The sequence below is a fragment of the Drechmeria coniospora genome, chromosome 02 (genome assembly GCF_001625195.1).
Source record: "Drechmeria coniospora strain ARSEF 6962 chromosome 02, whole genome shotgun sequence".
NCBI classification, from domain to species: domain Eukaryota; kingdom Fungi; phylum Ascomycota; class Sordariomycetes; order Hypocreales; family Ophiocordycipitaceae; genus Drechmeria; species Drechmeria coniospora.
In genome coordinates this window covers 6,995,702-7,018,949 of record NC_054390.1, presented here as the reverse complement: position 1 = coordinate 7,018,949, position 23,248 = coordinate 6,995,702, and the positions used below count along the sequence as shown (strand labels likewise).

Sequence of the window (23,248 nt, the reverse complement as noted above, 5' to 3'; positions counted from 1 at the left end):
CACCCTGAGAGGCATGGCGGTAATACAGGAACCTAGTTCCTAACAGTACCTTGGTACCGGTCGCAGTCGACTCTCGGAGAGTCCTGTCCAGTGGCAGCCAGACCGACCAGACCGCCTTGCGTACTTCATCCTTGTCGACTACGGCTAACCTTTTCTTCGCTGTGGCCTCGATTTCTCCCCTTTGTCTCGTCCGCCGGGTCGAAAGCAAAAAAAAAAAAACCCCCAACCGGACGATTACTCGCAAAACGCGCAGGTGAGAGAGCGAGATTTGATTGACCAGATGACGAGCACCGTCTGAAACCACGCCTCGGCAGGACGGTGACATCTCCAAGTACCGGATCGCATCCTTCCCGACTGCCGACGATCTGCGGTGAGACAAAGAGACAAGTAAGTACGTACCTCCTGGTCCTGGCGGTTCGTCCGTATACGAGCACAGAATCCCCGCCGCCACAAGGCCGCCACATCTTCCTCTTTGGCGACTTGCCTCCCGTGAACGTTCGACGGTGTCGTCTGCCCATCGAGTCTGCCCATGGAAGCGAGCCCATCGAGCGAGTTCCCGTCTCCGCATTCGCAACGCGACGGCCTGCCCTCCCCTCTCGCCCCCCGTTTGCTGCGTCCGGCGCAGGACCGTTGCTCCCGTTGGCCAGCTTTCCTCATCACCATGACGGCCTGCCGTAGAGCCTTCCTTGGTGGAAAGAGACCTCAGCAACCTCTCGACGACAGCCTTGCTTACCTCTTGTCCTTGCCAGCATCGCCTCTCGAACTCTCGCGGGACGACCCCCTACCCATCTACCCATCTACCTACCTACCTACTACCTACCAACCTACCTACCTACCTACCTACCGACCTACCTACCAACCTACCTGCCTGCCGACCTCCATCCCAACCTTTTCACCAACCGATCGGCCGACCAAACTACCGTGCCTACAGTGCCTGTCGATCGGCGACGCAGTATCCGCCAACCTCTCCGCCAACCCACCATCGACCGCTTGGCAGACGACAAATCAATATCAATCTCCACCATCGAAACCAAGAACTTCTCCCTCGTCGCTCAACTTTGCCCCGAATGCGCATCCCCATCCCACCCCGAACCTCTCCCCGTCGCACCTTGTCCCCTCCGCTCCGTGCTGTTGATTCAATCACCGAGCAGCGGGACCGGCCGCGCTGAGGCCTGATACGACGATACTTGGCCACCATGCACAACGGCTTGGACGCCGTCCAGCCCGGCGCCTCGGCCGGCGCGCGGAATTACGTCGAGCAAGAGAGCGACTGCAGCGATGAATACCAAGACAACGACAACGGAAAGCGCAAGCGCTACACCTCCGTCTCGTATGCCCCCCCTCCGTCTCCCCCTCCCCTTCTCTCCCTTTCGCCCTTCCCCCAACGCGGTTCGGCCGTGCGGACGACTTGTTCCCGTCCGTGTTATCGTCTGCTCACTTTCCCTGCCGCCTCTCCTGCCATTCCTCTCGTCTGCTCTCTCACCCCGTCTCTCACCCCGTCTCTCACCCCGTCTCTCGCCCCGTCCCTCGCCCCCATCTCGCGCCCCATCTCCTCGTCTCCCAATTCATCCGCATTCTTCCCCTCACCTTTCACCTCGCCTCCCATGCTCCACACCGTCACGACGACCAAGAGGCCAACGCGAGACTGACAGCTCCCATCCTTGATTAGATGCGAAACCTGTAAGCAGAGAAAGGTATGGACCGAGCCACATGATGCATTGGAAGACCTCCCTGCCCTGACCCCTTGCCTGCTAGGTCAAATGCGACCGCGGCCAGCCCTCGTGCGGTTGGTGCACCCGCAACGGCGTCTCGTGCGAGTACAAGGAGCGCAAGAGGCCTGGCCTCCGCGCGGGATTCGGCAAGGAGCTGCAGGATCGCATGGACAAGCTGGAGGCCATCCTCAAGTCTCACTCCGAGATCATACACGCGTCCATCGCCTCGAGCCCGCAGGGAATCCTGCCGACGGGCCTTCGCACGAGCCACTCCAGCCTGCCTAGCGACCTCGGTACGCCCCGAGACATATCGACCGTCAGGCAGTCGGAGTCGATCAGCACCCCTCACGGCGACGCCGCCCTCTACCCTCAAAGACAGCCCACGTCCGATTTTAGCGCCACCTCGACGCCTGCCCTTCACCATGACGGCTTCCGGTCCCAGGCCCAGATGACGAGCGCCTCGCCGTCGATTCAGCTACCTCCGATACAGCCCCCCCCCGTGAGTCAGGAACACTTCGGCGCCCCAAAGCCTGATGTCTTCTCGACGACCAAGATGGCCGAGGCCGACCAGGACATGCCCCCGTACGACCTTCTCTACGCCCTCGTCGACCTGTACTTTAAGCAGATCAACACCTGGTGTCCGATACTCCATCGCAAGACGACGCTCCAGACGCTCTTTGGGCCCCTCGCCCTGCAGGAGGAGGATCGGATCCTGCTGCACGCCATCTGCGCCACGACCATGAGGTACTCGACCGACCCGAGACTCTCGGACGAGCGGAGGCAGCACTACTACCGCGTGTCCAAGGAGCGCGTCCTGCTCTACGGCATGGAAAACTCGTCGGTCAAGACGCTGCAGGCCCTCGTCATCCTCGCCCTCGACCGTTGCGGAAGCGGCAACGGCCCCCCCGGGTGGAACATCATGGCCCTCATCTCGAGGGGCGTCGTCCAGCTTGGCCTCGCCGTCGAGAGCGACTCGTTGAGCGTCTCGCCCAAGCACGTGTCCATCTACACATTGAGGGTGACCATCGTTCCCGAAGCCCAGGACTTCATCGAGGCGGAATCGCGCAGGAGGTTGTTCTGGATGATCTACCTCCTCGACAGGTACGCGACCATCACGACGGCGTTTGAGTTTGCGTTGCCCGACAAGGAAATCGATCGGACGCTGCCTTGCCGCGACGAGCTGTGGCACCAGAACGAGGCCGTCGACACGAAATGGTTCAAGACGAGGGACCATCACGGCGATCCGCCGGCGACGGAGGTGGTGAAGCCACAGAACTTGGGCGCCTTTGCCTACTACATTGAGGTTTTGGGCATACTCTCCAAGATCCACCAGTTCCTGAAGCAACCGGTCGACATATCGTCCCTGAGCGACGTGCAGCAGTGGCAACGCCGGTACAAGGAGCTCGACACACTTCTCGAGTCGTGGAAGACGGAGCTGCCCGCCGAGTTCGGCAACATGGGCAAGATATTCCAGGCCGAAGGGAGCAAGACCATCAGCTGCTGCTGGGTCATGCTTCACGCCACCTTCCACACGGCCGTCATCCGGCTGAACTCGTCGGCAGGCTACCCGACGACGCGGTCGTCCATCTTCACGCCCTCGCTGAGCGCGACGCGCAAGTGTCAGGGCGCCGTCGAGAGCATCGTCACGCTGGGCGAGTTTGTGGTGGAGAACGGGCTGCTGCCGAAGCTGGGCCCGCCCTTTGCCTTCACCATCTGGGTCTGCGCCCGCGTCCTGCTCGTTCACGGCTCGACGGTCGAGCACCGGGTGTCGCCGCAGATCAGCTTCTTCGTCGACACGCTGCGCGAGATGGGCCGGTACTGGCCCGTGGCGGCGCGATACTGCGAGCTGCTGCAGAGGGTGCTCGACGAGCACGCCGACAACCAGCGGCGAGGCGGCGACGGCCTGTCCGGCTCGGTCCGGATCCTCGCCGACATGCGACGGACCGCCTTCGACCTCGACTATCTCCTCTCCCGGCAGGCTGGGGGTCACAGGCCATCCAATGCCGGCCGTCCGGCGCCCGCGAACCCTGCGCCGGACGACTTTGCCTACTTTGACGTTTTCGACTTTTTCAACTTTCCACGGCTACCGACGGGCCTCGACCCCACTGGCATGTCGCAAGTAGCGGCCCTCGGTCCCCAGAACGGCAACGCCGGCGCCGGACAGGGCCTGGGAATGATCAACATGCATAACATAACCGATTTTATGATTGACAGCTCGACGGATTGGCTTCACTCGGGGCCGGACGTCCTGGCTTGATTGACTCCCGCACGTACGAATGAACACATATCCAACCATGACGGCCGCCTTAACCCCTTCTGCATCCCTATTTTCTCCTTTACTGGAGGCGTCCATGGTTTTCTAGCGATACCTACCATTGCATACGGACGACCACACGTTGTCGCCATCTTGAGCAGTCCGTGCCAAAGGCCGACGGCTCCCATGGCGGGGGGATGCACTGCAGAGCAGACGAGACGAAGTTTGACGTCCGAGAATGAAGTTGTGCCGAGACAAATCGACTTGAGGGAACATGTAGGACAGGTTTTGGATATGGTGCACATTGCATACCAGCATGAATATTGCCACAATGGCGAAGTATAATTAGTAATCAATACATAGTACCTCCTACTGTATTTGGTACTGCATCTACTGTACGCACGGCCGGCATCGATACCGACGTCATCGAAAGCACGCATCTGCTATGACGTCTGCGGACGAAGGAGGGCCGACAGACCGTCCAAGGGTGAACAAAGGCGCCCGTTGTAGGACCAGCCCTGGCTGCGCCGCCTTACTATTTGTACCTTGCGGATCCTAGCTTGCACGATCCCCGCGAGATGGCCATTGATGTACACCCTGCTTTCAGCATCGTCGAGTGGAGGAGGATGCTCGACAGCACGCGAGCTCTTTCTCGGCTGGCTTCGGACAACCTGCTTGAAAACTAGATACTTAATTAAGTACTGTAGGTACTCGCCAAAGACTGCTGCTATAGGACACTGTGGAGCTGTCGAGTTCATGAAGGAAAGCAGTCGATTTGAATCACCCAATACGCACCTCCATGCAGCATGATATTGGTTTGACGCCGCTGATAAAGTGGCCAAATATTACTTACTGGCGCGGCGGTGTTACTAATTCATAGTACAACTAAGTCCTGTATTACTTGTAAGTACTGCAGTTACCGAGTACGGAGTATTACTGTACAACTAAGTACTTGTACCCGTGCGAGACTGACAGTACACCGACTTGTACCTGTAAGTAAGTTAGTACTTGGGAAAGAGGAAGTACAAGCACTCCGGGGGGTACTTGTACATGCATGCCTCCTGTACTTGCATGCACACATCCCTCTGTACGTGCATGCCTCCTGTATCAATACTCTCACCTTCCTGTATTATTACTGGTACAAGGAGTACGGAATACGGAGTACTGGTACTGTTGTTACTCGTATCACCGAACTCCGTACTGAGTATGGATATTTACAAGTACTGTACTGTAAGTACTGTACAGTAGATGTCTTGTGGGGTGATAAACGTTTGCCCCCCTCTGTACTCCGTACGTACGGAGTACTTGTAAGTACAGTACATGTAAGTAATACGGAGTACTGTAATACCTGTATTTTTCCGCAGCACCAACTAAGACGAAGACCTTTTGGTGGTGTCCGTCTTCCAGAAAGAGGTCTATCGTATCTAGCCGTCGCCGGGCACGATCTGTCAAGTGTGTCATTGGGCAGAGCATCTCGGTAGAGCCCTCGATTAACCTCGAACATGGAGAGAATGTGTGACCGCCCAATACTGGGGAAAAAAAAGTCGAAGGGTTCGACGCTCTTCATTGCCCGTACGATGGTTGTTCGCCAATTTATTGGTGCCAAGGGTAACCGAGCAATATTTCGTAGTCATTAGCAATACATACTTACTGTACACTCAGATTAAGAATGAGTACTTAGTCGTTCATTTTTAACCTGTACATACGCAAGCACACGATGTACAATCACTCAATATACACCTACTGTACTTAATTGTACAAGATGTATTGTAAGTCCTGTACTCCGTACTGTGCAGTCCAAATACACTGGACATATATACTTATTTTTACACTGTACGCACGTCCAATAGTGCTACGAGCTTATACATGTACAAGTAAAAGTACGGAGTACATGTTCTTCGGTAGGCATGCCATACGAAGTACGGAGCACTTACCTGTACTGATGCGCATAATTGCAGTTGCTAGTACGTTGTAAGTACATCATTCGTAGTGCGAAGTAATTCCCCGAGTAATATTTCTTCAGGTAATAATACTGTTCAGTCAAGTACGATCTAAAAACCCTCACATTAGCCTCGCGGCCGTATTCCGGATTGGGAGACGGCTGGCGGCCGGGCTGGGCCTAGCGCAAGCTGCTGGTCTTGACATCGAGGGATTAGAACGTTCATTGGCATCGTGGTCGTGAATGACGAATACCTAGGTCTAGGTATGAAGAGATGGAATCCGTGGCCTTACAGGTGCTTCTGCGACCCTACCGATACGTCTGCGGGATAGCAAAAATGATGGCGGCACCGGAACTGCTGACTGACGGGCAGGGAGCCCTCGTCAAGCTGGCCAGAGCTGTACCAGAAGTACGACATGTACACGTACAACTATTAATACTGTACACGTATGATTGTACTTCAGTACACTACGTGTACGGAAACTTGTGGGTACACTGTACCGGAAGTGCTGGAAGTACCACGGAGTCCTGTAATACACATACTTAATACTTGTACGGACGTACTGATACACGTACAGTACTTACTTGCAAGCAGACGAAACAGGCGGATGAGGCAAGTATGCCGTATTGACCTCGAGGGTCACTTGCTGCCATGCCATGAATAATGAAACTGTTTGGGCTCATTGATGCTATGTATTGTACTCATGAAATTATTTAGAGTTTATCATTTCAATTCTTCATCTGCTCGGTGGTCTTGAGGCCGTTTCCGAGTCACTCACCGTACCTTGAGAGAACGATTATTACTTAGGTACTTACATTAGTGCCAAGAACCTACTTACTACTGTAGAGTAGTGCCACTGTCATTACTTCTCTACTTAAGTATAAGTATACCATGTAAGTACAAGAACATATAAGTACAGTAAGCACTCCGTACAAGTACAGTGTGTAACACCTAAGTAAGTAAGTTAAAGTATCCGTATCTACAGCACAGTATGGTTATCGATTGGAAAATGCACTCCGTTCTCCGTTCTTATCATCTAGCAATACCGTGTCCGCAATGCGCCATGAAACCTTCCGACCCAGATTAGCTGCAGCGCAAGTGCAGGTGGTGCAGCAGGTGCTGGTGCAGATGCAGGTGCAGGTGGTGCCATTGATTGATTGATTGGCAAACCAGCGACAGCTCTAGTACGTACAGTACATGTTACGGAGTATTATTACGTACCAACTCACTCACCTAGTTAAGTACCTAGTACCTAGTATGTATTACTGTACGTACTCCGTACACCTACGCGGAATACAGCACGGCGAGCGGAGCATCATGGTCGTACATGTACAGTACTATACATGTACTGTACAGTATTAAGTAAGTACAGTATTACTTGCTTGCATGGGCCAGCCTGTCCGGTAGCGAGCGACCCCGCCAGCGCGCGCGCGCCAGCCGCTGATCGGCAAGCTTGCGCCAGTCCGAGCTGGCAGAGCTCGTTCGCACAGTTTGGCTGGCCGCCACTGGCGTGGCAGCTGCACTGTCGTCACCGCCAGCGTTTAGCATCGGACTTCCCCAACAGCACGCTTGCTTTGCTGGCCAGCGGCGAGTTTTCCGTCCAAGCTTCTCTCTCTCCATCCTCGCCTCTCCCCCTCTTCTCCCAACGATCCACAAACCGCCGACTGCCCGCCTGCCGCTGCCGCTGGCTTCCTCCATCGCACATCTGTCGTCAACCGTGGCCGCGCAGACGACATCTGCCGCAGCCTACTGTTGCGCCATCGCCGTCGCAGCGCGCATTCGTGACCATATCCCGCCATCCGCCGGACACGACGATGGGTAGCTACACCTTCAAGTGGTGAGTGTGCTAGGAATTGCCGCGCCGGGCTTGATCGCTGCATCGTCGGGCATCGTCGTTGGTTCTCAATCAGCACCACCGATCTCGCCGCCCCCCCCTTTCTCCGTTCCCTCGCATGCCGCCTGCCTGCGTTCCGTTTTAGTCCTTTTGGAACGTTGAGACATGCAAGCCCGCGGCCGCCTGAGACATTCCATCGCTGACGACGCTATGCGTTTGCACTACTTTCAGGGAGCATCCCGCCGACGAGGCTTTTGTCACTGGCACATTCGACGAGTGGCGAAAAACGGTCAAGCTCGACAAGGAGGGCGGCATTTTCGAAAAGACCATCGAACTCCCCGACGCACCCGACAAGATCTACTTCAAGGTGTGTCTGCGTCTCCATCCGTATCCGTTACCGCACCCGCACCCGCACCCGCACCCGTGCCGTCAGCCATTCCATTGTTCCATTTCATGCCATTCCTCGTCCACGTCTTGGGTCGGATGCAGATGGAGAGCCGCTTCGCCTGTCGCACCACCCCTTCGACCGTTTCGTCTCTCCCCTTCGTCTCGCCCCTTCCGTTCGCGCCTGCATTCGCGAAGCTACCTACCTACCTACCTACCTCGTTCCGCCATCGCCTTGCCCGTCTGCCCTCGCCCTCCCGGGAGCCCCCCTCCGGGTCGGTGGCATGCGAGCGCTGCGCGTGGCAAGGACGCCTCCGCCTCGCCCGCTCGCTGCTTTTGCCGCTGCCCCTGGAGCCCCCTGGAAAATTTGCGGCCGAAAGAGGCAAGGAGCGGTTGAGGCAGGTCAAACAGCCACGACGGCCCGCGAGGATTCTCGTGCCGACGCCCCCTCCTCCCCTGCCTGGGGCGAAGTTGCCCTGGGGTTCGAGAGGGAGACGAGGATGAAGGTGCGGCCGACGTGGTGGTGAAGGAATTTTTGCCGCCCGGGCGACTACTGTACGGATACGGAGTCCTACTATTGCTTAGGGCTTCCGTACAGGTACATGTACGTAACCGCCGTGGTGTCGAGCGCGAATCGAGCGCCTGCACGGGTACGGTACGGAGTCTTATTTGTACCGCCAAAACCAATTCCGCTCCCTCCAGAGCCTAGCGGACCGTCGACGTCGGCTTTCTCCCCTAGTAGGGCGACGCCATTGGACGGCTAATTTCCCCAGGACCCAATTTCCCCCATGGCTCGGCCGCCGAGTGGCCGGTCGGGGGAAGGGCTGCCCACTGGCGCTCGCAGACTTGGCCGCTGCCTTGTCGCTTGCGGCTCGCGCTGAACTGACTGACCACCGTTGGCTGGCGCGATGGATGCGGCCACGTCGGCCCTGGTGCTCTGCGCCGCTTCCCGGCCGGTCGGCTGCCCTCGTTTGTCGTGGGCCAACGTCCGGGCTGCTTTCGTCAGTGAGCCTTCGCCGTTGGTCCGACAGGGTTCCTGGATCATGGGTGAGCCAACGAGCAAGCTGCAGGCCCCAATCCTCCGCCCTCCCCTCAACGTCCTTCAATGCTTCCAGATACTGTGCCTGTACCTGCTGTACCACCCAAACACCTTCCCCCCAACACTTACTTACAGTACCTTCCCAATATCCCCCCCCCCCCCCCAATTGCCCCCAATTGCTCCCCCCCAATTGCTTCCCCCCCCCAATTGCTTCCCCCCCCCCCCCAAGTGCCCCATCCGCCGGAAGCCGTGCGCGACAGCTAGCTCCCCACTCACACGACCTGACCCACCTTCCACGCACAGCTGCCAGCAGCGAGTGCACAAGTCCAAAAAGCATCCTTGGACGGACGGAGTAGGGCAGCCCCTTGCTCCAGCCTCCCCGCTTGCATATTGCTCTTACCTGCAAGTACCAGCACCGCGGGCTGCGCTTATATAGTATCTCACGTCACGCCCGCCCCCGTTTGCCCACTCGCCACAAAAACCCACGCAGCTTCTTTTCTTGCTTCGTCGTCGATCCGAGCTCCATCCTGCTCTGCCCTGCCCTGCCCTTCCCCGTTCTGTCCGTCGACGCAACGCCCGCTCCGACCCGAGTAGCCGAGCCGTCGCTGACCTGATCCCCTCGTTTTCATTTTCCAGTTCGTCGTCGACGGCAGCTGGACCATCAATCAATCCGCGCCCCACGAGCCGGACAAGGACGGAAACGTGAACAACTACCTCTGCCAGTCGGACCTCGTCAGCTCGGCCACCACCGTCGCCATGGCCAAGAAGAACAACAACAAGAAGAAGCAGCAGCAGCAGAAGCAGCAGGCCGCCGCCGCCGTCGCTGCCACCACGGCCGCCGCCGAGACCCCCCTCCGCTCGGACACGGCCACGCCCTCGGACGTCCCTGGCGGCTTCCCCGTCACCCCGGCCAACGAGGAGGACAAGACGGTCAGCGTCAACCCTCTGCCGGCGGCCGCCGGCGCCGTCAACCCCATCAGCCTCAAGCCCGGGGAGAAGGTGCCGAAATCGGTGACGGCGCAGGACGTCAAGGAGCACGTCAAGCTCGACAAGGAGTCATACGAGAAGAGCGACGCCCTCCCCGCCGCCGTCCAGGCGGAGCTGCCTCCCGTCAGCAAGAACATGATCCCCGAGTCTAGCCTGCCCATGGGCAACGGCAACGACGTGACCATCAACTCGGTCGGTGCCGGCGCCACCACAGCCGCCCTGGCCGGAAAGGTCCCGCTCGAGCCCAAGGTCCCCGCCGTCGTCAAGGAGAGCCAAGAAAAGGCCGGCTTTCCGCCGGAGGCCTCGGCCGTCGCCGCCGAGGTCCAGGACAAGGCCATGGTCGAGGAAGAGCTCAAGTACAAGGTCAAGGAGGTTCCCGCCACCTCGGTCGGCGTCTCCGCCGACAAGACCGACAAGGTGGCCGCCGCCGCCGATGCCGCCGGCAACAAGGTCTCCGATGCCACCGAGAAGACGAAGGAGAAGGCGCTGGAAAAGGTCTCGCCCGAGGCCAAGGAGTCGGTCGCCAAGGCCGAGGCGGCCGTGGCCAACGGTGCCGATGCCGCCGCCGCCGAGCCCACCAAGAACGGAACGGCCGTCCCCGCGGCCGACAGTGCCGAGTCGAAGGCGGCCGAGTCCGCCAGCAAGTCGGCCTCATCCATCAACACGGACAAGAAGAAGAAGGGCCGGCTGAGCAGCCTCATCAGCAAGCTCAAGGAGAAGCTGTCGGACAAGAAATAGAGCGGAGCAACGATGATTCGGTGAGAAAATGAGAGGCCGGACCGCAGGGTTCCATGTTGAGGCGTGCTATTTGCAGTACTGTTTTTGGCTTGTCGAGTGGTGTCTCCCTACTGTCTCAAATGATTCCCCCATATTCTGCGATAAGGAGACTGGTCAAAACAGTTGGAGGCCTGGCGGCAACGAGATGCCTAGGTAATTAATATCATGATCATTTCCGGAACCCACCGTGTCCAATCCACCATGCCCCAATCCGCCCACGTCCAGTCCGCCGACTTGACGTCGTGATCCTGCGTCACGCAACCTCATTATTGTCATGTACTGACTGCCATTGCAACGACGGATTGATGTGTGCACGAACTTGTCTCGGGTGCATCACATCGTCGCTCGTCGCCATACCGGCATACATGTACACGCGAATGGAGGTGAGGAGCGCAGATGCACCGGCTCTATTCTCGTATCGTGCCACTGGCGGCCTTCCTTTTGATCGTGCAGCCCCGTCACGAGTCCTGGCACCTCAGTGACGGCGGACCCCTCAAACCCCAAACCCCTTGTGCGTTGGCATGCCCAAGTAGTTTGCGTCAATTGACGTCACGAGCGGTCTGAGTGAATTCATCCAACCGTCGGAACAAAATCGGTAATAAAATTGGATTTCGGCCAGCTTCTTTGTCACATCCCTTTCCTCCTAGCCCCTGCTGCCGGTGCTGCCGTCGTCGACCTCGTACTTGAAGGGAGTTGCGAACGACTGATGGACGCTTCAAGGCGACATCACGTGCCGATCCTGCTGACTTGCCGTTGTTGCATTCCGGTCCCCTGCTCCACTTCCAGCTCAAGAGCAGGAGCGGCTCCTTGCCCCCCCCCCCCCCCGCCTCTGACTCTTACCATTCTCCACCGAGTCCTGTCCCGGGATCCGTCCCAGTTGGACTCCTTGCCTCCAAAACGGCTCCTCTATAGTTCCGTCCATCCTCACCGGCGTTGTTTCCTTCCACTACGCACCCGCGGCTTCGTAAACCGCTGTCGATTCGCGTACCTGCACCTTCGACGACGCGCCCTAGGCGCCGTCCCGCGCCACATCGCTTTGGCATGGTGGGCGTCAAGGTTCGCATCCAAGGACGACTTCCCTCGGCATGACGGTTGACTCCTGCAGGTGCTGTCACCGAAGCCGTCCTTCCGGGCCAGGCCATGAATCCGACAAACACGACTGTGGGCAAGTCCCTGCCAACGACCTCGAGCCATTCCACCAACCAAGCGGGCGCCTCCTCGGCCAGCTTCGAGTCGGCTCGTCGACCGAGTCAAACGGGGCACTCGACCCCTCAGGCGATGCCGAGAAGGACGCAGGTATCCCGGAAGCAGCACAAGAATCAACGACGGCCCGGCGCTGCCCCGAGAGTGGAACGTCCCCTGGACGACTATGACCACATGGCCGAGCTGCGGGCAGTTAGAAATGCATCCAGCCGTCGTGGCCAGACGTCCATAACCCACCTCCTGACCTACGCACCCCCGCAGTCGTTTCAAGATCAGATGCACCAGCCGAGGTCCTATCGACGCAATCCCACCTGGGGACCCGGCTCGGGATATCACGCCGCCGACAAGTCGAGATATGTCCATGCCAACTACCGATTCGTCGTCACCCCCGAAGCATCCTACGCCAATCACGCCGCGGATGCCGATCTGTACCTTGACTGGGCCAACATCTTGCAGGTCATCGTCTCCAACGTTTCTCAGTCGGCTTCCTGCCCCATTTGTCTCTCGGAACCGGTCGCTCCTCGCATGGCCAAGTGCGGCCACGTTTTTTGTCTCCCGTGCTTGATTCGCTTCATGCACTCGACCTCGACCGACGACGAGTCGAAAGCGGGCAAGGGCCCACGCTGGAAGAAATGTCCAATCTGCGAGGATAGCATCTACATGCAGGAAGCACGACCGGTGCGTTCTTACGCGGGGCAGGAAACGCCTCTGCCCCGCGTTGGAGACGATGTGGTCCTGCGACTCATGGCCAGAAAGGCGAATTCGACGCTGGCTTTGCCGAGGGAAGGCGGCGGAGAAGCGTTGAACTTGGACGACATCCCCTGGCAGTTCGCCGCAAATGTGCTGGACTACGCTCGAATCATGAAAGGCACTGCCGAGTACATGAACGGCCAGTTCGACGACGAGTTGGCTGCGTTGGCAAAGCAGGAGATGGAAGACGAAGTTTTGTTTGGCCAAGACAACGAATGGACCCAGAAGGCGACGAAAGCGGTGATTGCCGAAAAGGGGCGAATGGAGTCCTTGGCCAACGCCGAAGCCGCCGTCCCGGCACCGGATACGAATGGGTCAAAGCAGCCCGCCGAGGCCGACTTTTACTTTTACTGCTCGCCGCCGCACCTGTACCTGTCACCGCTCGACATTCGCATCCTCAAAACAAAGTACGGCGCGTTTTCCAACTTCCCGACGACACTTCTGCCAAGGATCGAGCACATCTCGACTGGCCATGTCGTGGACGAGGCGTTGCGAAAGCGGGCGAAATATCTAAGTCATCTTCCCCGAGGCTGCGTGATCAGCTTTCTGGAGTGTGACTGGACAGACATCGTCCCGGCCGAAACGTTGGAATCCTTCTCTGGAGAAATCGATCGGCGCCGGAAACGGAATCGCGACAAGGCGGCCCAGGAAGAGCGCGAACGCCAGCAAGCAGAACGCATGGAAGCAGCCGACATCCGGCGAACGTTGGGCACACGCCGCGACGTCGAGTCCCTGGAGGAGCCTGCCTCTTCCACGATTGATCTTTCGGACTTCCAACCTCTCGGCGGACAGACGGACGCCAATTCGTCGGATTGCCGACTTGGCTTCGACAGCCTCGCCTCCATGTCGACCAGCCCGTCCACGCAGCGAACCGTTTGGGGCACTGCTGCGATCCCCGGGTCGCCAGATCTGGAGCCATGTCAGACGTCCGTGTCTGTGGATGACGGATGGCTGAAGGACGACGATCTCTTGGGCACCGCCGAGCTGGCGATGCAGATAGAGGCCATTGAGGCCGTGGAAAGCGTTGCTGGCGGGGCGAACGGCGGAACAAGAAAGGGCAAAAAGAAGAAGCAAAAAATAACGCTGATGAGTACAGGTGGTAGGAGAGGGAACTAGATCGTGCAGAGTCGACGCCATGCTTGATGAGAGACAAGCACGCATCGGTACTGATCTAGATTGCAGACACTGAAGTGCTTTTGGGTTGCTCCCTTGCGTTCTGATTTGGTACGAGGAACCGTCTCCGAGTTTTCCAAAAGAGGGAGTCCCCAACACATTGAAAACATGTCATACCTATCATATTCTAGCTGAGGTGGCGTCATTAGATCATCAGCGGCCATATCTGCCTTGTGCGCCCTGGTGCAGCTCATACGAAGGCCAAATGGTGCGGGTCGATGCTTTGCGTGACATGAATCCGAGGCAATCCCGACCCTCATTGGATGGCAGAGGCTGTTTGATGGCGTGACCCGGTCTTGTCGTAGTTTGAGACGAAGGTACTTCAATGGGCCTACAAGCATTGCAAGTATATCCAAGTACTTACGGTGCACATTTTAATACAGAGTTCATCAATGCCAATGCTCGCTCGGGGTCAGAATGGTGTCGTCTGCGTGGTTGACAAGTCTGACCAATCTTAGGACGCATTTCAGAGGATGCTGCCTACTAACGTGATGGAGAGCTACAAGTGTACTGTACGGAGTATTACTGTACGGAGTATTACCTTGAAATTACGGAGTTCTTAAGTAGGTAATTACGGAGTTCTTAAGTACAAGAGTTTTACCACACAGTACTCCGTACTCCGTAGCTGTACTTCAGTACTGTAATTAATACTTGTACACGCAAGTATAAGTACTGTACAACAACTACTTACTTATGTACAACTACTGTACTGTAAGCACGGAGTAAGTACGGAGTATTACTCCGTACTGTTCCAACAAGGCACTTGTACATGTACTCTGTACATATAAGTACTTACGCCGGTTGCTGCGAGTCTGCTTCCTTTGGCGGCCGGTTGGTCGGTCGGTGGAACCCACCTTTTCTGGCGGGCAAAGGCGGTGGGCCAAAAAATTTCCCACCTTCTTGCGGCAGAAAAGTCGACGGATGCTTCGTCTTTCCCTGTTGGAAAGGAGCAATCAACCAGAGGTGGCAGCACCATAGCATGGCAATGGTGATATCGCCATCACCGACGACGTCCTCGCAAACCATTACAGCCTGGCCGTCTCATATGGCGTCCTCAAACACCGAGACGAGCGCCCACGTGGGTGTGCCCTCACTGCTGGATGCCCTGCAACCGGCCAACCGACATGTCTTTCTGCAACCTAGCTCGGCGATACCGGCGGAGTCGTTGAGGCTGGTCAAGGATACGCTGGATGCCTTTGCGACGCAGGTTGGCGAGGAACAGGAGCGAATACTCAAGGAGAGCCGAAAGAGGAAGCGATGCGGGGAGAATCTGAGCCAGGCCGGAGATGTATTGAAGCTGAGAAAGGTGTACACCGACGGCTTCGAGACGGACCAAGTATGGCAGCAGGCCAAGAAAATTATCGGATGCGTCTTGCGTTTCTCGGAAGCCGCATTGGACGACCTGCAGGAGAGGCAGGAAGTTGCTGCTGCTGCCGATGGATCCGATGACGATGAGTCTGCGTCCCGCAGTCTCGAGCTTGGATCCGAGCTCGCAGGAGAAGAGGACTCGGACGAAGGAGACGAACTAGGGACCGCCTTTTCCGACGAGGAGGAGGAGGGTGATGACATCGAGGGCGAAAACGCAGACCAAGATGACGAGTTGGAGCTAGGAGAAGAGGAGGAGGAAGAGGAAGAGGAAGAGGAGGGGGAGGGGGATGAAGAGGAGGAGGGGGATGAACAAGAGTATGTCGAAGACCCCAACGGCCTAAACGATGGTTTCTTCTCCATCGACGACTTCAACAAACAATCACAATGGTTCGAAAGCCAAGACGCAAAGGGAGATCCCACCACCGACCAGGCTAGCGACGACGAAGAGATTGACTGGGGCGCCGATCCAATGGCTCCTCCGAAACCAGGCGCCAAGTCCAAGAAGTCTTCTGCCGAAGACGAGCCTCCGGAAGAGGAGGATGAAGAGGACGAGGAGGATGGACCTACCTTTGGCGACATGGCGCTCGATGCGCCTGAAGGAGAAAGCGAGGACGAGTCCATGGACGATGTCGAAGACGATGCCGGAGACTTCAACGCCAATGAAGTATACTACAAGGACTTCTTTGCGCCGCCGCCGAGAAATGGCAATGGCAAGAAGGCAAGAAGACCTGCCAAGGTCAAGAAAGCGGAGCAGCCTTCGGAGGAAGATGTCGAGCGGGCCATGGCCGACGTGAAGCGCGATCTGTTCGACGACGAGTCGGAAAATGAAGATTCGGACGATGCGCAGTCGGACCTCTCCGCGGGTGACCCCCGTTCGCGACGCTCAGCACACGAGCGTCGTCAGGCCAAGCTGGCCGAGGAAATCCGCCAACTCGAGGCGGCATCCGTCGCCAAGCGCGAGTGGACGCTGTCCGGCGAGGCGGCGGCGGCGGACCGGCCGATGAACTCTCTCCTGGAGGAAGATCTCGACTTTGAGCACGTCGGCAAGCCGGTGCCGGTGATTACACCGGAGGTAAGCGAGGGCATCGAAGAGCTCATCAAACGCCGCATCCTCGCCCAGGAATTTGACGAGGTCCTCCGCCGACGGCCCGATACCGAGGGCGTACCGGCAGGCACTCGACGAGGCATGATCGAGCTCGACGATAGCAAGCCTAGCAAGGGCCTTGCCGAGGTGTACGAGGAAGAGCACGTGAAGAACGCGAATCCGGATTCGTACGTCAGCCAGTCGGACGAGAAGTTGCAACGGGAGGAGAAGGAGGTGGAGAGCATGTGGCGAGCCGTCTGCGCGCGCCTCGACGCGCTGTCGAGCTGGCACTACAAGCCCAAGCCTGTGGCGCCGTCGCTGTCGGTCGTGGCCGACGTCGCCACCGTCGCCATCGAGGACGCGCAGCCGTCGACGGCTCAGGGCGTCGCCGGCGAAAGCAGCCGGATGGCTCCCCAGGAGATCTACAAAGCCGGGGCCGAGTCGACGGCCAAGGGCGAGATCGTCACCCGTGCCGGCCTTCCCCTCGCTCGACAGGAGCTTTCGCGAGAGGAGCGTACCCGCCGTCGCCGTCGTCACAAGGAGCGAGTGCGCAAGGCTGGCGGCTCAACGACCCCAGCCGCCGCTGCCAATGCCGCCGGCTCGAAAGCGGCCGCCGGGAAGGGTAGCTCAAGGGCAACATCGCAGCGCGAGACTATGGCGGAACTCAGGAAGGGCGGTGTCAAGGTCATCAACCGCAAGGGCGAAATCACCGACGTCGACGGGAACAAGGCCAAGGCGACGCAGGCGGTGTCGAGTGGCAGCTACAAGCTATAGATGTAGACGTGGACATGGTGCAATGCGGATGGTTCACGTGCACCGCGGTGCGGCTGTGCGGGAAGAGATGCATTCATTCATTGTATCGGCGTTGCTGGTTGTCGATGGATCAGACATGGACGTCGCTCGCTGCCTTATTTGTAGCACGAACAATAAAGTCTTTCCAATATTGCTCACGCGTCATTGGGCCAGTGACTCGATGGAACATCTACTGTACATGGTCAGATCGAATCGGCCTATGGCCTCATCAACTTGCCACGCGACACTTTCGTTGCCATCCATCCCGTCCTCGTCATCACCCCCCTCGATCAGGGTACACGACCCCTGCCGTAAGACTGCTCAACTCCAGAGCGTGCCGCCCAACGACACGTTCCTGTCTTCGTAGCGACCAGGAACATTCCAGATACGCACCACCTACGCCGACACCTTGCCTCAGCCTGCACGATCGTGTGGTCCGTTTTGCCACATTCACTCTTGCGGCGCGCCATCGTCGTCAACCCTAGCCTTCTTGGGCGACTCGCCCCCGGCGGGCATCACGTCGTCTTCCGCTTTCCGCTTGCCGTTGGTCGAGGTGGAAACGGAGTCGGCGGGATTCTTCTTGCGAATGAGACCGGTGAGATCGGTGGCCGTCTTGGTCGCCTCCTGGACGCGTGCGAGCGTCTCTGCGGCAGACTCGCCCAGGGCGGCGCCGAGGATGCCACCGAGGGCGTTGGCTTCGGAGGCGCCGAGGAGCTTGCTGGCGTCGATGTGGTCCTTGCGCAGGTCGACAAGCTGGTTCTCAGGGTGTCATGTTAGCCATGCAGACGTAGCTTGGTGGCGGCGGAGTGGGGGATGGGACAAACGCACGCGCTGCTCCATGTCGGCGACGACCTCCTTCATCTCGGAGATGGCCTGGCGGGCGAGGTCGTTGTCCTCGGGCGAGGCCATGGTGGCGAGGTCGACCTCCTTGCCCTGCATCTTGAGCTTGAAGCTCTTGATGGCGAGCTCCATCTCCTCGACGGCCTCGTCACGGAGTTGCTGGTCGACGGCCTCGCGCTTGGCATTCTTGCCTTCCTCGTCGGAGACGGTGACGGAGGCGAACTCGAGGGCGAGCGAGAGCTTGTAGTGAGCCTCGGCGACAATTTCCGACTCCTCCGGGTAGAGCTCCATCTTGTACTTGAGCGAGACGCGACCGTCTTCTATCGCGGCCGGGTAGCGCTCATTCTCGAGCGAGATTTCGGCGAGGCAGTCGTGGGTGTCGGCGAGACGCTCCTTGATGTGTCGGACCGAGGACGGTTCGGGGTCGGGGGCGGCGTCATCCTCGGCTGTCCCTTGCTCGGGCGTCAGCTTCTCAAGCTGCTTGAGGTAGCAGACGCGAGCGAGGTCGAGGATCTCAAACGCCGTCGCCAGATCGTCGTCATCCTCCTCCTGCCCCTCGGGCGCGTCGTCGTCGTCATCGTCGGGTTCGTCAAAGTTCTCGTCACCGGAGAATTGGAAGAGAGGCTTCTTCGCATCGACAGCGCCCTCCTTGGCCTCGGCCTTCTTTCCGGCACCGGCCTCGTCCTCCGGCACCGTCTCGGCTGGGGGGGCCGGGCCTCCGGCGGGCTCGTCTCCCTCGTCCAGGCTCCTCCCGGCACCCTCGATGGCGTCCTTGATGATGTTCTGGCTCGCACCCTTGGCGGCAGCACCCTTGTCGGCGACGGCGGGACCGCCGAGGACGTCACTCTTGCTCTGGCCGACCTTGAAGAGGCTGCGACCGTAGTGGAAGAGGATCTCGGCGTTTTCGGGGGCCGTCTCGCCGTTGATCTCGGCCTGCAAGATGCTGGCCCTAGAGAAGATTTCGGTCGCCTCCTCGTAGCTCCGGTGGGCGTAGAGGGCGGTGCCCTTGGCGCTCAGGTCGGCGAGGGTGACCTTTTTGGAATTGGGGTCCTCGTCGCGCGAGATGGGTGTGGCGAATCCGCTGTCGGCGGCGGCAGGCTCTTCCAGCAACGACTTGCCGCTGGGCTCACCGATCGTCTGGGTCTCGGTCTCGGTCTTGGTCTCGACGACAGGCTCGGCGACGGTGTCGGTTACGGCCTCGGCGACGACCTCGGATGCTTCCACGGTCTCCTCGGCAGGTCGCGTCTCTGCTACTGAGTCCGCCATTGCTGCGGCCAGACACGGATTTCGGTGCAAGGGCGGTGGCGAAGGAGGAGGAGAGGAGGAGGGGGGGAGGGAGGGAGGGGAGGAGGAGAGGAAGACAGCCGGGAGGGAAGAATTGATGGTTGGGCGATTGATGAAGGGAGAAACAGCTTGGATTCGGGTCACCAGGTGAGTCGCAAACCCGGGTGTCGGGATATGTCGATCGCAATTGGGAGGGTGTAATGAATTTGGGATGATGAAGAGCGTCTCCAGGCTTGTGCGTACTTGGGTATGAAGGTACGGCGAGGACGAGAGCTAATTTCTTGGATCTGATGGAGGAGCAGAGATGGCAGAGAAGAGCAGAGCGGAACAGCAGAGCAAGAAAGCGAGAGCACAGAGTAGGAATAGAGCCAAGGAGGCTAGGCTAGTCGGATTAGTTGGCTACTGTAACCACTGGTAGGGAGTTAGTTGGTTGGCTAGGAGGCGAATGGGTGGCCGGACAGCGCGACAAAGGGACAAAGAGATGGCTGCTCTGCAGCACTTGTAACGAATGCATGCGCTTACCGCACCGAGTGTTACAGCGCCTCGTAGGCGTGTCTCACTGCAGGAACTGCTGTAGCTGGTGCTGAGCGATGAGCGGGAGCCTGCGTGATTGGCTTGTGGGGCGGATCATTGTGGACCAGGTTGTGCCGGTACAGCAGTTGAGCTCCCTGTACTTAATATTACAAGATAAGTACTCGGTTCGTCCTTGCAGCTCCAGCATGGGCGAGGTGTAACTACTAACTGTACAGCCGTTCTTACGTGCACGAAGTCATAACTACTGCGTACGCTGTACCTGGACATTTACTTACATGTAGTATACCTACCTACAAGTAGGAGTGCTGCTAAATAACTAGTACCAATGAACTTTACTTGTACACTGTACTTACACCTAAGTTCTGACAAGTACGCCTACGGAGTACTCCATACATGGTCGATGAACTGGGCTACTGAGCAGGTCTCGGATACTACGTACAGCACTGTAAAGTACTTACTTGCACCTACTTGCACCTACTTACTTACGGACGGTTCTAAATTACAGGCAAGTATTTCTCGTACGGAGAACCGAGTATGTACTAGATACCTAATTAATACAGTATATTTCAGAGTACCCATGAGTGCCAGTACAATAATACGGAGGAAGTACATGTACTCCACAAGTACTCCGTACAGCCACACATGTCAAGTTACCCAATGCACCTACGGTAAGTACAGCACAGTACTTGCACTTATTACAAGATTGCTCCTTCTCTCGCCGCCAGAGTTGGTCGCAAGCAGTGCGGTAGCTTGGCAGCTCTCCCCTTCCATTTCCACAGCCAGTATGGAGTAGTAGGTAGCAGCAGAAAAGACGGAAATCTGCAGCGACTTGGGCTCAGCTGGGCATAAAACCTGCCAACTATCCATCTACGGCCTCCCTCGGCCACCGCTTGACGGCCACAGATGCACGGCCAAGGCAATCGAGGACACGCAGATGGCTACACTCTGCCACAAGCGCGAGCAGGGCATCCTGACCACATTGGTCCCAACCAACCCAGCGGCTGTGGGCCGTGATCTGCTTCAATATTTCCCTTCCAACCACTCGACCAGCACGATAGGGACGGCCTGGGGTACGAAGTGATGCCATCCAGACTTGTTCTCGTCATGCCTTGGGAGGGCACCCCGCTTTCAGTTTACCGATCGGGTCGGTCTCGGCCTCAGCCTCGTCTCCGATGGAGAGGTGCCATTACGCTACCGTGCTCTGCCGTGCCGTGCGGCGTGAATGGATTCATGGCACCGAGTCCGTCCCGAGGGTTACAGCGCAAACACTTTGGCATGCCTCGCCGTCAACTTTCCAGGACGCCCTGCTGCGGTCGCTGGTGCCTAGCCAGACAGTGAATTGACGGAATGAAATATGGGGAAACCCCCTCGCGCCAGCGTCGCCCATCAAGTCAGGTCGGTTCCATGCCCGTGCACGAAAGAACATGGCTGGCGGAAAAGGCGGCCGAGTTGCCGGCGGTCAAGCACGATACAAGGGGATACACGGTGGGTGAAATTGGTCGTGCGTCATGCCACGGCCGCTCGTCGTCCTCGTTCACGATGACATGGCTGTGACGTGCTAATTGCCCTGCTGGGAATGGCTGCGGGGTTCGTTGAGCGCCATGGTCTTGGAGCTCGAACGAGATGGGAACTTTCACCTTCTGCCGGCCCTCGCCATTGGCCGCTATCGCCGACGCGGCACTCGCTCCTTTTGCCGTCTTAGCCACCGCCAGTTCTCGACCGCATCGGCAGAAGATATAAGGCTGGTGTCTGCCCAGATGGATTTCAGCCTTTCTTCAGACGGATCACCGAGGACACTTCTACCTTAAATCAAATCCTGCTCCCAACCTCTAGTTCGTCTAAGAAGCGACACGGCAAGTGCCAAGAACAACGACCATGGCTGAGAGCGCGGTATGACAACCCACCCCCCATCGTTCACTCATGCTCGCTCCCATCCCCGTTAGCCACCCTTGCTGACCGCCGTCTTCCCCCCTCGGGCAGCGACACAAGACGGGCGAGATGTGCTGGCTCGAGATCCCTGTCCACGACATCAACCGTGCCAAGAAGCTCTACGCCGACGTCTTCGGCTGGGAATGCCAGGGCGAGTCCATGCCCATGCCTGAGAAAGTCTGCGGCATCAAGAGCATGCATTTCTTCAACCGAGGAGGCGTTCACGGCGCCTTCCTTGCCATGGAGGACGGCTTCCAGCAGACCAAGCACAGCAAGCAGAACAAGGAGGTTCTCCCCGCGCTGCCGACATTTTGTGTCGACGAATGCAACGAGACGCTCGAGACGGTCAAGAAACACGGCGGTGATGTGCAATGGTGAGCGACAATCCGATCCGATCCTTGTTCACGCCGAACCCGAGAGCCCAGCAGCTGACAGGCGCAACAGCCCCAAGACGGCCATCGGCGGGGACATGGGCCATTTTGCCCGATTCATCGACACCGAAGGCAACATTATTGGAATTTGGTCCAAGCATTAGTCCTACCATCTATCCCATCGCTAGTTCTTTGCCTAATAGAACGGCTCTCATCGAGTCCATTCAGCCAGTGAGCTGCTGCCTCTGTGTGTGCCACTGTTCTGAGACGTTGTTGCCCAGGGCACAGTATGCACTTGCCGGCATGGGATTTTTATGGAATTTTGCACACCGTAGTTGCATGTAGTTCAGCTCGCGATGTTCCCTGCGCTCCCGTGTAGGGCGACAAGTCTTGCTCGATTCAGCTACTTCAGCGTCGGTCTCACCGACATACTGTGGTTCACCAGTTGTGCAGGGTAGCCATCTATCGCGTAGCTAGGCCGTACGCGAAGTCGACAAGGTGATTCTGGCCTGTTTATGGGAGGAGTCATCTGGCCATCGGCCGTTGCTGGCCGCCAGTTGACATCAGTTCAACTGGTGATCAACTGAATCCGCACCCGTCGACAGCGACAAGCCAGGTATCAGAGCGCAGCGTCACCCCCCGCGAGCTGACTTGCGTTCACGCTTTGGATTGTCTTCCCGATCCGTGCTGGATAGTAGCTTTCGGGGTCATGGACGAGCATTTCTCCTCCTCTATCTGCAGCACCGGTGTTGTCGATTTGCTTCCCGACATTGTCACAAGGCCGCAGCGGCGACTCCTCCAACACAAACACTCCCTACGTCTCAGGCATCGAACACCTTGTTGAAAACCGTGGTGCCGCAGATGAAGGTATCGAATGCCTTTTTTTTTAACGAAAAACATCCCTTGTGCGGCATCTGACGTGTCCCCCGACTGTGATATGTCTTTGGGGAAAGGGAGCTGTTGGGGATGTTGTTGGGCGTTACGGCGGATTAT

The 23,248-nt window shown here is 57.9% G+C and overlaps 6 protein-coding genes across 6 annotated transcripts; 5 read left to right on the top strand and 1 right to left on the bottom strand.

Annotated features, from left to right (window-relative positions):
- Nucleotides 1-1,196: 1,196 nt before the first annotated feature.
- On the top strand, nucleotides 1,197-3,969 carry DCS_05042 (C6 transcription factor; the record flags this gene model as incomplete). The annotated part of the gene is made up of 2 exons (XM_040802348.1): nucleotides 1,197-1,616; nucleotides 1,756-3,969. 2 exons carry the CDS (start codon nucleotides 1,197-1,199, stop codon nucleotides 3,967-3,969), a joined length of 2,634 nt encoding a protein of 877 aa, XP_040657381.1.
- A 3,751-nt stretch (nucleotides 3,970-7,720) lies between these two features.
- On the top strand, nucleotides 7,721-10,888 carry DCS_05041 (uncharacterized protein; the record flags this gene model as incomplete). The annotated part of the gene is made up of 3 exons (XM_040802347.1): nucleotides 7,721-7,743; nucleotides 7,972-8,107; nucleotides 9,800-10,888. 3 exons carry the CDS (start codon nucleotides 7,721-7,723, stop codon nucleotides 10,886-10,888), a joined length of 1,248 nt encoding a protein of 415 aa, XP_040657380.1.
- Nucleotides 10,889-12,067: 1,179 nt separating this feature from the next.
- DCS_05040 (uncharacterized protein) lies at nucleotides 12,068-13,996 on the top strand (the record flags this gene model as incomplete). The annotated part of the gene is made up of 1 exon (XM_040802346.1): nucleotides 12,068-13,996. One exon carries the CDS (start codon nucleotides 12,068-12,070, stop codon nucleotides 13,994-13,996), a length of 1,929 nt encoding a protein of 642 aa, XP_040657379.1.
- Nucleotides 13,997-15,098: 1,102 nt separating this feature from the next.
- On the top strand, nucleotides 15,099-17,279 carry DCS_05039 (putative U3 snoRNP protein; the record flags this gene model as incomplete). Its single annotated transcript, XM_040802345.1, has 1 exon — nucleotides 15,099-17,279. The coding sequence occupies one exon, from the start codon at nucleotides 15,099-15,101 to the stop codon at nucleotides 17,277-17,279; it is 2,181 nt and encodes a 726-aa protein (XP_040657378.1).
- A 468-nt stretch (nucleotides 17,280-17,747) lies between these two features.
- DCS_05038 (histone H1-binding protein) lies at nucleotides 17,748-19,403 on the bottom strand (the record flags this gene model as incomplete). The annotated part of the gene is made up of 2 exons (XM_040802344.1): nucleotides 17,748-18,056; nucleotides 18,126-19,403. 2 exons carry the CDS (start codon nucleotides 19,401-19,403, stop codon nucleotides 17,748-17,750), a joined length of 1,587 nt encoding a protein of 528 aa, XP_040657377.1.
- A 2,427-nt stretch (nucleotides 19,404-21,830) lies between these two features.
- DCS_05037 (Glyoxalase/bleomycin resistance protein/dioxygenase) lies at nucleotides 21,831-22,419 on the top strand (the record flags this gene model as incomplete). Its single annotated transcript, XM_040802343.1, has 3 exons — nucleotides 21,831-21,845; nucleotides 21,936-22,258; nucleotides 22,329-22,419. The coding sequence occupies 3 exons, from the start codon at nucleotides 21,831-21,833 to the stop codon at nucleotides 22,417-22,419; spliced, it is 429 nt and encodes a 142-aa protein (XP_040657376.1).
- Between the last annotated feature and the right edge of the window lie 829 nt (nucleotides 22,420-23,248).